The following is an 18,804-nucleotide window of genomic DNA, read 5'->3' as shown; positions in this document are numbered from 1 at the left end:
TGGGTACTTTTTCTAATAACTAGTGATGGTGTGGTTTTTTTAATAGTTTCCCACTGCAAATACTCTGTAAAATTTTTGCATTCCTAAATAAGAGAACAGTACCTTTTCTGCTTCCATCCACCCCTTCCTCCCTTTCTTTCTTTCATATGAAAGGGCACTGAAAGCCGTCTTTCCCTCTATAGTAAGAAACTAATAGCCTAAGCAGTCCTTTCTCTGTTCATATACCTACATATAAGAATGTTTCTATATCGGCTCAATAGTGGATCATCATAGTGTTTGCTCGTGATTCAGAATGATATTGTGCATTTTGATTCACTTCTATACCTGCAGGAAGGACCACTATAATCTGAAGTTCACAAGCTTCTAGTTTAAACTGAACATTACCTTAAACTGGAATAGCAGCAGTTACAGCTTTCCCCCCTTATCTGAAAAGTGAGTGCTTGGACCTTGACTCAAGATCCAGGTTCTTGATGAGTTTTCCATCTCTGATGTAACCTCTTATAATTGCTCATTAGGGTCAACTTTCTTATTTTTTAAAAAATATTGACAGATCTACATCAGGGGATTCATATCTTCAAACCCGCCAAGGCACCAAGTGGATAGAACTACATTTTCTTATGTTCTTTATTTTATTTATTTATTTATTTATAGCATTTATACCCTGCTCTTCAGCCAAAAGGCTATCAGAGCATCCCTTCAGCCCTGCACAATCCTTACTACTACTGTTTCTCACCAGCAACCAAGGGAGAAGAAAACTGGAGGAACCAAGCAGAGATTTATCACATCTGAACACTAAAACAGCCCTCTGCAGATGTTAGACTATAACTTCCATTATGGTAAAATTCAAAGACATAATCATATTGGTCAGTATAATCAGTATGCAAAGGAATCTTGCAGCACCTTTGAGACTAACTGAAGGACAGAAGTTGGTAGCATGAACTTTCATAGACTTGAGCATACACTAGCTAACAGCCTCATGACCAGTTCATCTCTAGCAGCTTATCACATCTTTCGGGTTCCCACACTACATCCCAATATACATCCACTTGGTTATCTACTTATCTTGGTTTTAGGCAACATCACTGCCTTATCCTCCAAAGTCCATCATCATCATCATCATCATCATCATTATTATTATTATTATTATTATTATTTTATCCTTTATTTATGAAGCGCTGTACACCACAAAGTTTTGCATTCCTATGGATATTCCCACAGAGAGACTGCTATATAGGTCTGACCCTGGGCTTTCGACTCTGCCAAATGCATTTGAGGAAATAGGCTCAAGTCTATGAAAGCTCACAAGATCCTTTTGCCGCAAGATCCCTTGGCATATAACTCCCATAGTTTCCCTGTCAGCAGGGAAACAATCTCAGTTGGCTCTGCTGATAAGGGTGATGGTGGATGTTATAATCTGATACATTTTGGGTAGGATGGGTGTGAGGCATGATTTGCCACCTTTGTCCCATAAAACTCAGATTGAGAGTACTTGCTGTTGGTCAGATAATCTGGATTCCTTCACCCTTTAGCCACCGGAGGGCCCAATTCATGATAGTGGTTAGACCAGACAGGCTGAGTTAACAACACTCTACTTATTGTAATGTCCGATATTTACATTGGAAATGAGCAGGCTCTTTGGTACTTACAGGCTAATTATTATAGATAAGATAATTTTATGTGTCTGTAGCACAACATCCATTATAAAACATTCTGACAAATCAGTATATTTAGTACAAGTCATGTATGGTGACAAAATTACAACTGCATTAGATGTAGGATGATAAAAGGTTAAAAACAAACAAAAAAAGGTTACTGGATAAAATATCAAACCAACAGTAATGATAACTACAACAACTGATCCCCTTTGCGATCCACTACTACTGTCTTCAAGATGTACTGCTACTGCAAAGGTGGCAAACTGAACTGTGATAGATTTGGAATGATCAACCAAATTCACAGCACTTTATAAATAAAGCTTAATAAGAATAATAATAACAACAACAAACAAGTAACAAATATCAGCCAATGACAAACATGCCCTTGCTCTTGAGATCTACCAGGAAATATGTCCTGGGGTCTTTATATAAAGGGCAGTGTAATTTATAGTGAGCTACCGTCCAAAACACACTGCAGAAATAATCCAGTTTGAGACTGCGTTAACTGGCTCAATACTAGGGAATTCTGGGAACTAGTTTTGTGAGACACTTTGTCTTCTCTATCAGATAGCTCTGGTGCCACAAACTACAATTCTCAGAATTCCTTAGCACTGAGCCAGGGCAGTTAAAGCAGTCTCAAACTAGATTATTTCTGTAGTGTGGTTTGGACCTAGGTCTTCCACTTCCCCAGAACTATATACAGTAAATACGTAATTATTTGAAACAAACTGGATCTCAAAGGCAGTTGCTTTTTGTCTTGCAAACAGAATTTAAAATTGGCTTCCTGAACTGAATATCCCAGCACCCACATGGCCAGAGGAAGGAGGGGCTCACCTGCATGAATACCCTTCCATACCATCTGAACTGCACTACAACTACAACATCTTGATCAAATACAGGACTACGGCTAATATTCTCAATTTTTGTTTCCTCCTGTGTCATTGTTAATACCTTTGCCTGATGAAGAAGCCGGTGGAGCTTCAAAAGCTTGCAACATGTGTAATCTGCATTTAGGTTGGTACAATAAAGGTATCACTGTCTTGTGGATTTTGGATGATCCTGTACTTTGCTATATGTCCAAAATGGCCACCTCTGGATATATAATCATTGTGTATAAGGGATCCCTGTATCGTACCTTCCCTCTAGATGAGCAGATGGCATCATTAGAAAATGGAGACCAGTAAAAGCTTTTCTGAGGGCAATAAAGGTTAGATCTTGAAAATATTGTTGAAAATATTATTATCTCTAGAAGGCTATACCATGGGGAAACATTTGCTGTTGGCTAGCACATACATTTTCATAAGAATCAAGCTTATGAAAGATTCTAATAAAATATTTATCCTTTTGCATTATAGAAGTCTGAACATCCTGTAAATAAGATTGGGACATTGATGACCAATAATAGACCCATACACCCTGGGCTTGTTGCTCAGTAAAACATACTTTTTCTAAATTATGATCATTCAAGCCTATCAGTCTTTTCCCATAAAGTATTAGTCTTTTGTGGATTCTATTTATTACAGGCATTCCTAGATACATAAACATATACATTCCCTTTCGGGATAAACACAGACATGTCAATGTCAAGGCACTGAGCTTCATCACATTATATCATATTGTATGTAAGACAACATACATTCATTATATTACATCATATGGCCATTAGGATGTTAACACTTTCATAAGGATTTTCACAAGGGCTTAACCTTTCTCTATCTCTTTAACAGGCCTCCTGTACAACATTATTTGCTACACTCCATAGGTTACGATCTGTAGTTTATTTGAAAAATCCCAAGCTATAAAGGTGGCAGTGATAAATGCCTGGTCTGTAATATCCTGAAGAAAAGCATTTCCTCTCCAGTGACATTTTAAGCCAAAGTTTTCACACGATTATAGGTTCTCTCTAAGTGCTGGAGAAGGAGCAAGCGAGTGGGAAGTTGTATGCACTTCTATGCTTATCTCTGGAATAGGACTTGGCACCCCTGTTTTCCTTGATGTCATTGGCAAAACAATCTGTACTTCAATATTCATGCTGAATCATATTCCCAAAATTGTCTGAAAGGCTGTGACCCTTGGAGACCATTGTCCTAGAAAGGGTGGTGGTAAGGATTGTTAAACTGTGATTATGGAATTTATCCTTCATGAGTGATCTTTCATGGAAGAGTGACAACCCAGTTAAATTTGTTTTCAACCTGTCCTTGGAGGAACCTTCCTTCTGATACCATGGTAGCATCATCCAAAGTATTGATTAGATTTCAAAAAACAGCTTCTGAACTGACACAAATTCACTGACTGTTGAAAGGACTGACAGGAAGCATTAGCTGTACAACAAATCAAGGCAAAAGTACCTCTTCATTTTCTATTGACTTTAATGCCACTGTGAATTTAAATGAACGCTTTGCAGCTAAAGTAGATTTAGAAATGGTTTGTGTGCATGTGACTGATTGCTTCAGACTCTTGGAAGTACAGTTGGCCTTCCGTATCCACAGATTCTTTATCCACGGATTCAACTTGAAAATATTAATATGTAGATATACCTTCCAATAAGCAAACCTTGATTGTGCTGTTTCATATGAGCTGCACCATTTTACTATGCCGTTGTATTTAATGAGACTTGAGCATCCAGGGATTTTGGGATCCGCAGGGAGGCTGGAAACAAACGCCAGCAGATATCAAGGGCCCACTGTAGTCTGTTGCTTTCATTACTGTTTGAAAGCTGTTGGGCATTTTTTTATCCCACCAGCCCTAGCCAGCATAGCCATGAGTGAACAATAATGGGAGTTGCAGTTCAGTAACAGCTTGAAAGCCTCCAGCTTTGGATAAGGGATACTCAACCTATATTCACCAATTTCACTCTTAGGATGGTGGTACTCAAGGAAGAGACTTCATTTAGACATCTTTCAAAATGAAGGTGAAGATCAGCTGGGTTTACAAACATCAAAGAAAAGTATGTTGTAAGGATGTACATGCCAAGATTAATGGCAGCATTTCAATCTTTCCTAGCTCACAAAACACATTAGACAGCAAACAGATGGGTCAAACCTATGGGAGGTTTTTTCCCCCAGAAGGGATGGGTGGCAGGTGACAAGATGCCCTCCTTTTCCAGGACATGCCCTACATTCCAACCTTCTGTCCAGGAGGAATCATGCCACTTTGTTGTTGTTATGTACCTTCTAGTCGATGACGAATCATGGTGACTGTGTGGATGAGAACCAGACTCCCTATTTTCCACTGTTGTTCTTAGGTCCATGACCTTCTAAATAGAGTTCATCCATCTAGCATTCAGTCTTCCTCTCTTTCTACCTCCCTACACTTTCCCCAGCATTATTGCATTTCTTGATGAGTTATGACTTCTCATGATGTGGCCCAAGTATGACAGCCTCAGTTTGATCATCTTGGCTTCCAGGGAGATTTCAGCTTGATCTTTTCTAGCACCCATTTGTTAGTCTTTTTGACCATTCACAGTATTCTCAGTGCTCTTCTCCACAACACATCTCAAAAGCATGTATTTTCTTCTTATCCACTTTCGTCACTGTCCAGCTCTCACATGTGGTAATGGAGAATACAGTAGCTTGGACAATTCCAACCTTAGTGCTCAGTTGTATATCTTTACACTTAAGGATCTTGTCTAGATCTTTCCTAGCTGCCCTCCCGATTACTACTCTTCTTCTAATCTCTTGACTGCCATCCCCATTCTGATCACTGTTTAATCCAAGGTATAGGAACTCTTTTACTATTTTTATTTTTACTATTTAAACACTTTTAAGTTATTAGATTACTTTAAATTAAATGTAATTTAATGTGTTAAATACTATTAAATTATTACTATTGCCATTACTGTTGTAATCTTTTAGTATTACTACTACATTCCACTTTAACTATCTTGATTTCATGCTATGGAATTCTGTTATTTGCAGTTTGGGAGCAGTACTTAGAATTCTCAGCCAAAGCGTTTTAAGTGCCTTCTGAAACAACTGTCAAATCAGAACAGTTGGAGTCTAAGGAAGGAAGGTGTGTGTGTGTGTGTGTGTGTGTGTGTGTGTGTGTATTAGTATTTCTCACATACAACCGTGGTTATTTTTTAAGCCTGATTGTAGGAAGCCATTTCCCATCATATTTGAAAGCAGCTGGCAAGCTTAGGGTAAGTTGCTCAATTTTCTTCTAAAGTGACATCGTGGCATCCAAAAATATGGCCAATGTTTTTTGCAGAGCTAAAGGCATTCGAGACTTCCTTGTGGGATTTTACTTGGGAAACTGCATGCCAGACTAGACATATTCTTCTGTCTGCTCTAGCAGGGTTCATGTTCTTCAAGGCATTTCTTTGGCCAAGAGAAACAGTCATAACTGAAATCTGTTAAATTACATGTCTGTTTGCAGTCGGACCTTGAATCTGCCTAAGGGCAGCAAGGCTTTGGAACTTGGCAATGAAAATTCATGCTATCCTGAAACGATGTCTCACAATCAGTGAGAGGGACCTCTTGTGTAACCTCTCTAGCTTGTTGAGTGTGTTTGTGTGCTTTTAAAGCCTGCATCTCTGGTTGGCAAACAGATCCAGGCATCATCATTCAGTGCTGGCTTATTATTTGAGCATTTCCATGGCAACTCTCACTCTTGGCTTTCTGATTGTGCAGAGATTTACTCGCAGGTTGCTTTGTGTGCTGGGAAGGGTTGATGCTGTGGCCCACAAAAGAAAACAAGCAAAACACAGGTTTTGCTTGACGACTTGGATGAGTACAAAGCTGCAAACGGGTGCTGAGCAGAGGGACCAAAGTGACATTTTGCACCGGTTCAAATCCAGCAACAATTCAGAACCAGAATTGTAAGCATTTCTGAAATCATAGAATCATATGTATGCTTTTTGCACATGTGGTTGAGTCTTAAATTTGGAATTATTCCTTTAAGAGAATGTGCAATTAATTAATTAATTATATAAAAATAGGAGTCAATGACAGAAAGAAGCATGCTTTCCAAGAGGAAGCTTGTTAATTGTGCAAACGAGGGGATTTTCAATTTGGAATTATTCCTTTAAGGGAGGTGTTCAGAAACACAGCTGTGCAATTAATAACAATAACAATATATAATATAATATAATATATTAAAAAGTAAGAGTTAATGACAGAAAGAATCATGCTTTCCAAGAGGAAGCTTGTTAATTTTGCAAGTGTTGCTGGATTCTTAATTTGGAATTATTCCTTTAATAATTTATTATTATTCCTTTAAATGAGGCGTCAGAAAAAAAAAACAGCTGTGCAATTAATTAATTAATTAATTAATTAATTAACCACAGCAACAATAATAACAGTAACATAAAAAGACAGGAATTGCCCGGAGAGCTTCCCTCTGGCGCCCCCTGGCGGCCCTTGAGGGCGGTGCGCTTGGCTGCCTGTGATGCAATCGGAGTGGGCAATTCTCCTTGGGATTGCGAACCCAGCGGAGCTGCAACGTGTCTGGCGAGTGGCTTCTCCTCCTTCCATCGGAGGGTTTGCCTTTGCCTCCAGAGGAGGAGAGACACAGACAGGAAGAGATCGGGATCCGAGAGCTGCTCCATCCCTGTAGGGATCCAGCAAGGCAGCCAAGAGGAGCAAGGACCAAGCCTCTGCCTCTCTCACATCTCCCACCTCCCCACCTTTATATTTTTTGGGAAATTTGGGGGTTGCTGCTTGGCATCCATCGGCATGATGAAGGTAATTTGGGAAGAAGAGGATAAGGACCAGGAGGAGGAGGAGGGTGATGTTGGCAGAGAGGGAGCAGAGGAGATGGATGAGCCCTCAAGGAATCCAGCCACGTTTGCAGAATTTGCAAGCTTCCCCTTGGAAAGCATCTTTCTGTCTGGCATTCACTCCTATTTTAATAATATTGTTGTTGTTGTTGTTGTTGTTGTTAATTGCACAGCTGTGTTTCTGATACCTCCCCTAAAGGAATGATTCCAAATTAAGGATCCAGCCACAAGCCTACTCTTCGAAAGCATGATTCTTTCTGTTATTAACTCCTATTTTTATATTATTATTATTATTATTATTATTATTATTATTTATTGCACAGCTGTATTTCTGATACCTCCTCTAAAGGAGTAATTCCAAATTGAGGATCCAGCCAGGACTGCAAAATTAGCAAGCTTTCCCTTGGAAAGCATGATTCTTTCTGGCATTCATTCCTATTTTTTATATTATTATTAATATTATTATTTATTTATTGCACAGCTGTGTTTCTGATACCTCCCCTAAAGGAATAATTTCAAATTAAGAATCTAGCCATGTTAGCTTCCTCTTGGATTCTTTCTATCATTAACTCCTCTTATTATAACTATTATTATTAATTATTAGTCTCCTATTTATTTACTTTTTACACAGTTATGTTTCTTATACCTCCCCTAAAGGAATAATTCCAAATTGAGAATCCAGCAAGCTTCCTTTTGGAAAGCAAGGAGTCATTAATTCCTCCTATTACTGCTATTAATAATAATAATAATAATAATAATAATAATTGCACAGCTGTCTTTCTGATGCCTCTCCTACAGGAATTATTCCAAACCAAAGATGCTCTGTTTTCCCAGAAAATGAAGAGAATCAAAAGGGAAGAGGATCAATAAATGGTTTTCCTTCTACATCAGGGGAGAATTTTTGTAAATCTCTTTAGGAGTGGAGGAGGCTATATTTTTAGGTTCTAGGAAGATGTTTTGTTTTGTTTTGTTAAGGCTGTGTGTGGTTGGATTTTAGGGATTAATTCCATTTTTCCTTCCTCTCTTGCATTTTAAAATGTCTGAGGTTTTTCGGGGTGTCTTTTTCTTTTTGGCAGGCATCTTGTCTCTCCAAAATAGGGAGGAGGTGGTTCAGTGCCACCTTTTTCCCACCCCCTGGACCCCAGATTTAGCAATGGAAAGGCTGGAAGGGAGAAACATGACCTGATGACCACAAGGCCATTCCTCCTTCGGGCTGTGAAGGAGGACTTAAAGTCAGTGGCTGGAACTGGGGTTTGGTTCTGGTCCTTGGATGTGAGGTTTTCTGTGCCTTCCCTCTCCCCTGAACCCATGTTGTGTTTAAAGGGCACGAGAGTTTATTTATAGATCACTGCAAATCAATGTGCATGGCTCCCCAATCAGGTCAAAGAGGCAGCAGTGAAAGAGAAAGCAGCTGGCCTAAATGGAAGATGTGAGTTTTTCCTCTGCTGATCCTTCAGAGATTTCCTTCCCCTTCCAGATGTGCTCTGTTTCTTGCTTTTTTTTCCTCATGCATTTCCTTCCCTTCCTTGAAATGGCCGGAAAGGGTTTCTCTTCTGTAGCACCCAGGCTGATTTCTGACCCCAGAGGATGATGGTGATGATGATGATGATTTTGGGGATGGGGTGGCGAGGGAGTAACTTACACCCTGGTGAACAGCTGCACTCCCAGAAATCTTGTTGTGGCGTTCCTTCAAGTCATTTCGGACTTATGGCAACCTATCGTGGGGTATTCTTGGCAAATTTCCTCAGAGGGGGTTTGCTCTTGCCATCCTCTGAGGCTGAGAGAGTGTGACGTGCCCAAGGTCATCCATGGCCAAACCAGGATTTGAACCCTGGTCTCCAGAGTCCTAGTCCAATGCTCAAACTACTATGCCACACTGGCTCCAAAGCCTTGGAGTGGGGAGAATCATTGGCAATGAAGACTAGGGAACAGCTGGAATTTCCACCAGTGTGCAGACATCCGTGGAACATATTGCTAGTGAAAAGGTCAGAGCGAAGTTGCGTATGTGAGTGTGTCACCTGCTGCTGGCAAGATGGGACATGGAAAGCCAAGGCCATGGATATGACTACTTTTCTTGTGGAAGGATTGCTCAAGACAGTCCTATCCACTGCTCCTAAACTAGACCAGTTTTACCACATTGGTTGGAAATGAAGGTTACCAATTTTTGCCCCCAGCAGCTCACAGTGTTGTTGTGTTGATCATAGCTGTTGGACATGTGTTAAGTTGCAAAAGCTCCCCTGGCACACACCGGCTTCATCTCCAAGCCAACAACAACAACCCTTCATCTACACTGGGCTGCTTTCATGAAGCCGGGAGTCAAAGCTAGAGCAGCTGAAAAGAAACCTGCACAATGTAGGATGGAGAAGTAGGAACTGCAACAAAATGTTGAAGTGTGATGAGCTTCTGTACAGAATTTATCTAGTCATGCTCTTTTCCATGATACTCCAATCCCTCTATCTATCCGTCTATCTCACACTTTCCCTGACCAGCATTAGTTAGCATTCTGTTTGATTCATATTGGGCAGTTTGGAGGCATTTTCTTACTTGTTTCCCTCCTAGATCTTGGGATCACCCTCCAAGTTTGCTGCTGCTGCTGATTGTTGTTGTTGTTGTTGTTGTTTCCACTTTCTCCCCAAAATTGGGACTCAAACTAGCTCATAATTGATACCATAGCTTTGTGCGTAGATGATGCTGTTATGACCACCTAAGGATTGGCATTTGGAGGATGAGTTCTCTGTTAGCATCAGTGTTTCTGTATCCTGCTGTCTTCAACAGATGAACAAGACAAAAGCTTGGGAAAGTTATGTTTTTGGACCACAACTTCCAGAGTTCTCCAGCCAGCAACGTGGCTGGAGAGTTCTGGGAGCTGTAGTCCAAAAAAAGGTAAAATTTCTAAGAAACAAGAGTGGTGCTGGACAAGTCTTGAAGGAGTGCTTCAAAGTGGAGGAACATGCTGCCAAACAGGATGGTACCTTCCAGGTAGTCTTTGTCAGTTTGTTGTAGATGAGTGACCTTTAGCATAGCTTAATGCAAACCTAAGGCCATTTCACACTGGACAATTATGATTCTACTTGAACTCCCATGGTGACATCCCATGGAATCGTGGGATTTGCAGGATAGTGCAGGCCATTGAGAATTCTTGGACAGAGAGTGCTAGTGCTTCACTGAACTCCAGTACAAAGCCTAGAATTCCACAGGGTGTCATGGCATTTAAACTGGGATCACAGTACTGTAACTGTGTAGTATGGAAGGCTCCTAGCCATGGCAGAAAGGTTTGTTTAGGTCAATGATGAGGAGCCAAAGGTTCTTCAAATGTGGTATTACTATTCCCATCAGCCCCAGTCAGCATGGTCAGGTATCATGGGACTTGTAGTGTGGGGTGCCACATGTTCCCACCCCTAGCTTAAGTCTGTCCATATTTCCAGTTGAATGAAGTGGTGGAATGGATTGTACCAGTTTAGAGCAACCATAGCAAGTATGATTTTGGAGTGCTGCCCAATATATGAAAGTATTCTGCTAATAGAGTACATAACAAGGAGTTCTTGCTCCAGGTTTTCGAGTTACAGTAATGTTCTTCTCCAAGACACTCAATTCCAGTCCTTGCCCCACCTGTTTTTTCCATACCGCTCCTAGCAAAACATTGAAGATGTTCTTCTTTGGGCTGTTTTGAGTGATTTTCCTTGCCCTTTCAGTTGGAGGAAAAAATACAGTAGAGGCATTCAGTAGCACCTTTGAGCCTAACTGGGGAAAAGAAACATCTAGCATAAGCTTTTGCGGACTAGAGTCCCCTTCACCAGATGTATGACTGGAGCCTCTGTTTACAGACATATGTACGTGTGTGTGTGTGTGTGAGCATGTGAAAGGGAGAGAGAGAGAAAGAAAAAGAAAGAGAAACATAATGGAAATTTAAATAAACATTGGTATCATGGTAAATATCAATGGTGGAAAACAATCTTTTCATGAATCCTTTTGTTTATGTAGCTTTAGTGGAGCCAGTGTGATGTAGTGGTTTGAGAATTGGACTATGAAGACCAGGGTTTGGACCCCATCTTGGCCATGTAAACCCACTGGGTGACCTTGGACAAGTCACACTCTCTCAGCCTCAGAGGATGGCAATGGCAAACCCCCTCTGGTGAAATTGATCAAGAAAACCTCATGATAGGCTCACCTTAAGGTGCCCATAAATCAGAAACGACTTGAAGGCACACAACAACAACAACAAATGTAGCTCAAATGAAAGCGGGTGTTTTAATATTTGTAGTGTACCAAGAAGCTACTGTCTCTCTCTCTCTCTCTCTCTCTCCAGACCACTGCTAATGGTTTGGCATTTGTGAACCTTGCCTTCTTCCACTGTTTCTCTTTCTAGCCTGCCTTTAAATTGGTTGTTGTTCTTTTTGAAGAAGTGCTGCTTGGAGGTTTGAGATAAAATATCTGGAAAGGTTGAAGTGTTCTGTAATTGCCTTTTTGGGTATTCCCATTTCTTTGTAATCAATTATCCTCTGCTATAGAGACTGTCTTGTTTGTCCAATATAGAATATTGATGGTGGTGTTGGGGCATTGCTGACAGAGGATGGCATAGACAGTGGACCCTTCCCATCTGGAGGAGTTTGGTTCTGGGACCCCACACAGATAGCAAAAATACCGTATAGTTGCAACCCTTATTATTCAGTGGTGGTGGTGACACACACATGGATGTTTCAGCACATCTGCTTGCTCACACCACCACCCACTGAATAAAATGTGTGGTGATCAGTGGGTGGTGAAATCCACAATTGCCAGCCCATCAATACGGAGGATCCATTGTATCACATTAGAAGATGAGCAAGTGAATGAGCCTCTGATGTTGTGGGTAACATTATCATGCCCTTTAATGTTGTCATCCTAGTAGGCGTGGAGCCAGAGTTGACATCTGGGTTTGTAACAAGGTCTTGTTCCTGTCTTTCTCTATCATGTTATATGCTTTGTTATTGGTGAATAGTTTTAAAAATTGCTTAAATTCATCAATGTGTTTAAGGTGATGACTTTCTATACTACAAGAGACTGGCTAACTCTTTGACTACTACTACATGGGGAAATAAATAGTTGCACTGCTTCAAATGTTAGGAATTCTTTGACCTTTCTGATACTTCTATTTTGAGTGATGTTGTTTTAGCTATATATTAGGCATTCCTGAATGCCAGTAATAGAGGGAACAATTAAAGAATATGTCAAGAAAGAAGGGACTTTATAGCCGTGCATGAGTGTAGCTCTGAGATTTGGTGGAAGGATTTTTTTTGTTGTGTGCCTTCTATTATTTCTTACTTAAAGCAACCCTAGCATGGGATTTCTCCGCTAAGGCATACTTATTATTGCTGCCATGATATGAAGTGAAACCACAAAGAAGGGGAATGCATTTTCTTCTGCTTTCCCCTTCTATTTGAGTGCATACACTTATCACTTTTGGTGGAAAGATGGTAAGAATTTCATAGCTTTTTACTAGCAGAGATTAAAGCAGGGAGCTTGGTTGTGGCTAAGGGAGAGAGATGGGGCTTAATTTTTAAATTAGCCATATAAATAAGGAAATCATATACATCAAACCACTACCCCACACTGGCTCCACACAAGGACATAGTGAGAATAAAATAGGTGGAGGATTGCTGTTTATACCTCCTTGAGCTCATGGGAAGAAATGTGGGAAGTTAATGTAAGTTAATTAACTTGCAATTTGGTTCTGACTCAAACAGTACATGTTAATTGAATTCCGTGTTTCAGAGCCAACGATCCAAAAAAGATGCAGTTGCGGCCAGATACAGCCAATTCCAATGAGTTGGGTTTTATTTCAAAGGTTTCATTAATAACTGTTTGCAGCAGCAATACTAACCCAGGTACTGTGACTACATTCTGCTGTGTCAACAATACCAAGAAGTTGCATGGAAGTGGTTGGGACTTTCTGCCCGCAACTGGTATTTAATTACAAGATAAAATAGACTGGAGAGGTTGCCTGAAGGTGTTTGCAAAAGAAATGGTAATTCTTCCTGTTGAGCTATGGCCTTTCGTAACATCCTTGAAGAACAAGGATGAGCGACAGTATCCCGATATGACTGGACTGAATCTCCCATGAGTCGTAACAAGTTGTAGTTAGTGGTAGGTATACTGGGAGTTGTAGCCCAACAACATCTGGAGTGGAGAGATGTTGTCTGAAGTCTATGAAAGCCCATGCTGCCAATTTCTTTCTTTCAGTTAGTCTCAAAGGTGCTACAAGATCTCTCCATGTACTGATTCTACAGACTAACATGGCTATATCTTTGAACATCTGGAGGAAGGAAGGAAGGAAGGAAGGAAGGAAGGAGAGAGAAAGAGAGAAGAAAAGAGACTACCATATCTATGTATTTAAATACTACTATCAGTATCCAAAAACGGAAGTGCAGTGTTGTAATGCTGCAGAAATCATCCTTTCATAGTAATGACAAATGGTTTAAAAGGGATGCATACAGACCCTCTGCAGTATAGGTTGTACTGTATATACTCATGTATAAGTCTAGAAATTTGAGTTAAAAAATTGACCCAAAAAACCTGGGTCGACTTATCCATGGGTCAATGCAAGTGCTGTACTTTAACTAAGAATAGGATCCATCTCCCCCTCTGAGGAGAGGTAAAATCTTAGTCTATCCTGGGAAAACCTAAAAGAAGCGCCAACCTCCTCTATTCTTTCCATTGTGGTGCTGCTTCTGGTCTTTTTGAATGCTTGGATAGGAAAATAGCTGCATTCTTTGGCATCATTTTCCTTTCCTTCGTTTTTTACATCCTTTGTTGCATGCCCCTGAGTTTTACCCTCGACTTATACATGGGTCATATCAAAATTCATAATTTTGGCCCTAAAACCTGCCCTTGACTTATACATGAGGTCAACTTATAGTCGCGTATATATGGTACATTTAATGTGTAGACTTGAGGTTGGGAGAATCACTTTTGTTAAGCTTGATATTCACCTTTGTTGATGTCCACCTTTGTTTTTCTATTGTTTGGGGAGACAGAAACCTTGTTGGTCTTTTTCAAGTCACCCAGAGATTCAGTAGTAGATCCTGATCTATATCTGACTTCCCCCAACTTAGAATCATAGAATCATAGAGTTGGAAGAGACCACAAGGGCTATCCAGTCCAACCCCCTGCCATGCAGGAACTCTCACTCAAAGCATCCCCGACAGATGGCCATCCAGCCTCTGTTTAAAGACCTCTATGGAAGGAGACTCCACTACACTCCAAGGAAGTATCCTCCACTGTCGAACAGCCCTTACTGTCAGGAGGTTCCTCCTAATGTTGAGGTGGAATCTCTTTTCCTGTAGCTTGCAGCAAGTAAAGGAATGCAATTTGTCCATAAATCATTGCGGGTTTCTTGGCATACCCCACACATTATAACACTAGCATAGTGGTTTGAGCATTGGACTATGACTCTGGAGATCAGGGTTCGAATCCCAGCTTGGCCATGGAAATCCATTGGGTGACTTTGGACAAGCACATACCCTCAGCCTCAGAGGAAGGCAATGGCAAACCTCCTCTGAAGAAACTTGCCAAGAAAACTCCATAATTGGTTTGCTTTAGGGTCTCTCTCTCTCTCTCTCTCTCTCTCTCTCTCACACACACACACACACACACACTCCCCCAGCCTCATGGGGGCTCTTTCAGCCAGTTCATCAAGTTTCCTTTCTGATTCCCACACTACATTCCAATATTCATTCATATGATTATCTATTCCCCCTGACTTTAGGCATCACCCTTCCCCCTGCCTTTGTCCCCCAATGATTATCATTAAAACTGAACTTGTCACCTTATTTCCATATCCATAAATGTTTGCATTCCTATGTCATTCTCTCACACTGCTTATCTTGGTGTGCCCCTGGACCCTACATTCCACCACATCCAAGTGAGAAAGTAGGGCCTTGTTCCCACTATGTTTAAATTGGGATCGAGATCCAGGTTAAAGGGGCATGGTTCCCACTAAATCCGATTTTAGAAATGAATTCAGAAAGGGAGGCCTTGCCTTTTCCCCTTTTTTGCCCATTTAAACTGCGTCAAAAAGATGCTGGTTTTTTGCAGTGTTTTTTGGGATTCAAATCCACCCTGGTTCCCACTGGCAGCCCGTCCCGTCCCGTCTCTGGCTTCTCCTGGCCCCCAAATCCCTGGTCCAGCCTCCTTACCGGCTTCTTTGGCCACTGACCGGCTTCCCTGCGCTTTTTAAAAAATTTCTCACAGCTGGGGAGATGAGAAGGAGGTTGCAGAGAAGCCGGAAGCCTTGTGACCTCCTTCCTGGCTTTCCCCAAGCTTCTCTATAACCTCCTTCCAGCGTCCCTGGCCACGGGAAATTTTACAAAAGGCACAGGGAAGCTGGCCAGTGGCCAAAGAAGCCAGTAAGGAGGCTGGACTGGGGATTTTGGGGTCAGGAGAGGCCAGAGACGGGCCAGGCTAACAAGCTGTCCCCACTTGCTGATTTCCTGAACTGATTCCTGAAACCGGCACAAACATAATGGGAACTATGTTTTTTCAGAACCGGTTTCAGGAATCGGTTCAGGAAACAGATTTTCTGGTAAGTGGGAATGGGCCCTTAGGAAGTCTGAGAAAGCTCATGCTACTAGTTTCTTTCTTTCAGTTAGTTTCAAAGATGCTACAAGACCCCTTTACACTATGATACCTGAGTTGAAGTTATGTCAGCATTGCATGGTGATTTGAGCATTGGACTATGCCTCTGGAGACCAGGGTTTGAATGCTGGTTCAACCATCTAAACCCACTGGAGGACCTTGGGCAAGTTATACTCTCTCAGCCTCAGAGGATGGCAATGGCAAACGCCCTGTGATGAAACTTGCCAAGAAAACTCTGTGATAGGTCCACCTTAGGGTCACTGAAAGTCTGAAATGACTTGAAGGCACACAATACACACACGCACACGCCCTTGCCAAGGAAACCCCTTGATAGGATTGCCTTATAGTTGCCATAAGTCAGAAACAACTTGAAGGCATGGAACAACAACAACCTCAGTTGAACATCCACATAGAGAAACACTTTACCTTTGCTTTTCAGATGTTGAGGACTAATAATGAAGAAATCTGTTGTCTTCTTGTCTTTTTCACAGTCTTGGCAAGGGATTTATCTGTATATAGTTAGAATGAATAGATGGAACTAGCTTATTCTGATCTATTAGGGCAGGGGTAGGCAACCGTTTTGAGCCGGGGGCCGGGTTGCTGTCCCTCAGACAACTGGGGGGCCGAAGCCAAAAAATTAATTAATTAAATAAACCAGGACAAAGTTTTCAAATGGAGGACACTTTTTTTAAAAATGGAGGACACGTGAAAAAATTTGCTGATTTTTTAAAAAATGTTAATATAAATGCATGTTTCTGAGGCTTCTATAGACAATTGCCCCCCTTGCCCGCCGCTTGCCCCCCCTTGCCCGCCTCCTCCTGATAGGCCAAAGGCCCCACGCCCTCACGTGAGAGGCCAAAGGCTCCAGCGGCAATCGGCGGCAGGACCGGGCTGGGGCCGGTCCCAAGGCCTTGCCGGGCCACATCCGGCCCACGGGCCGCAGGTTGCCTACCCCTGTATTAGGGCATTGCTATTAAGAGGAACTGCCTAATGGCCAGGTGGTTTGATAGTGGAACAGGCTGCCTCAGGAAGTAGTGAGCTCTCCTTTGCTAGAGGTATTTCAGAGCAAGCTGGGTGGCTATCTGTCAGGAATAATGTGGCTGCATAATTTCAGCACAGCATTGGTCTACAACCTCCAATGTTGCTTTCAAGTTTAAATTCTATGGTGTTACTCGGGGCTAAATTGCATAGAAATATGGTGAGTGCATGATGCTGTTTTATAGTGAGTCATATTATTAGGCCATCTAGATTAGAACTGTGGTCTCCAGCTCTCCAAATAGGACTCCTGGAGATGCTAAAGATTGGAGCTGGGACCTTCTGCATGCAGTGCTGGTGGTACTGTATCTCTTTTCCTAAAAAAAAAAGATGGGTGCTAGAAATGTTGTTGTTGTTCTTATTCTTCCTGGGTATGCTACATTGTCAGGCCAGGCAAGCCTGCATCACATCATTGTATTTATGCATTCAGCTAATTGTGACCCCAGGCACTGAGGCATTGTAATCGCCACCATGGCCTGCAGCAGATACAAGGGATTGGCTCACGTATACAAAGAGGATTTGTGGAAGGACAGAATATCTTTGGGGCAGCATTAACTCCTGTCAAGATAGAGGGTAAAGAACATGGTTGTGGAAATGTTATGCTGCATGTGAAAGCCTCCACTCCTCCAATGGAAGGTATGCATTTTTGGCAGTATATAAAGAGGGGAAGACTCATGCTTGGCATCTTATGTTAGGAACTTAGAAGTGTTTGCCATACCTGTAGGAGTTTGTGAGTAATGTAGTATTGTGTCCAAGGATGCATTGTAGACTATGGAAAGAATGCAGTTTGACACCACTTTCATTGCTGTAGCTCCAGCCTATGGGATCCTGGGATTTATAGTTTTACAAGGTCTTAAGCCTTCTCTGCTAAAGAGTGCTGGTGGCTTCACCAAACTACAAATCCCAGGATTCTGTAGGATGGTGCCATGGCAGTTCAAGTGGTGTCAGACTGCACTATTGCTACAGTGTAGATGCACCCCAAGAGTATCAATGGTGTAATCACTACCACACCCCATCCTGTCTCCTTCGCTCATTCTCTTCATGCAGAACATGGAAACTTGGAAATAATTCAATGCAAGTAATTATTGAATTAAATAACTTCAAGTAATTTCTTCAAATAATGATACAAATAACACACAAAAATGGGAATAACAAGGAGTTAATGGTGGTCATTACAATGTCAACATTCAGAGTGTATCTGTACTACACTGATGTACACCTTGATACCAGTTTTATTGTAACAGCTCCATCATGTGGAATCTTGGGATCTGTAGCTGGGTTTGAAGTACACAGAATGCTTGCAGTTGGTTGACATACAGAAACAGAGTACTGAACTGGATTTTGATCTGATCCAGTGGGGCATATACAGCATGCTCCTCACATTCTTTCCAGGGATAAAGAGAAGCTGTGGGTATTTTATTGGGAAAACATCTCTTTATCAGTGTGGCATAGTGATTTGAGTGTTGGACTGCGACTCTGGAGATTGGGGTTCAACTCCCACTCAGCCGTGGAAACTACTAGATGACCTTGAGGAAGTCACACTCTCTCAGCCTCAGGGGAAGGCAATGGCAAACTTCTTCTGAACAAATCCTGCCAAGACAACCCTATGATAGGTTCGGCTTAGGGTTTTCAGGAGTCAGAAATGACTTGAAGGCACACAATGCACACTATCAAATGTAAGGGTTGTGGGTACCTAAAAAGGGACCTTCTTGGTAATGGCGCCTAATCTTAGTAATGACAGCTAATCTTGGTAATTCATTTCTTTGGAATGCCTTTATGGCT

General features: G+C 41.5%; 1 protein-coding gene across 3 annotated transcripts in view; it reads left to right on the top strand.

The window, feature by feature from the left end:
* Positions 1 to 7,087: 7,087 nt before the first annotated feature.
* Positions 7,088 to 18,804, top strand: part of LOC149311665 (branched-chain-amino-acid aminotransferase, cytosolic-like) — a 104,620-nt gene continuing 92,903 nt past the window's right edge. For 2 of the 3 annotated variants that reach the window (XM_089527617.1, XM_089527615.1), the window contains exon 1: positions 7,088 to 7,339. In XM_089527617.1, the coding sequence (XP_089383743.1) occupies positions 7,331 to 7,339 (9 nt within the window). In that variant the 5' untranslated portion in view covers positions 7,088 to 7,330. The remainder of the gene's footprint in view (positions 7,340 to 18,804) is intronic. The other variant, XM_089527618.1, reaches the window with a different exon arrangement.

Source organism: Sceloporus occidentalis, unplaced genomic scaffold (genome assembly GCF_023333645.1).
Source record: "Sceloporus occidentalis isolate IW3139 unplaced genomic scaffold, rSceOcc1.0.p SCAF_5, whole genome shotgun sequence".
Classification (NCBI taxonomy): Eukaryota; Metazoa; Chordata; class Lepidosauria; order Squamata; family Phrynosomatidae; genus Sceloporus; species Sceloporus occidentalis.
Note: the sequence above shows the minus strand (reverse complement) of the source record. Positions and strands in the feature narration are given on the sequence as shown.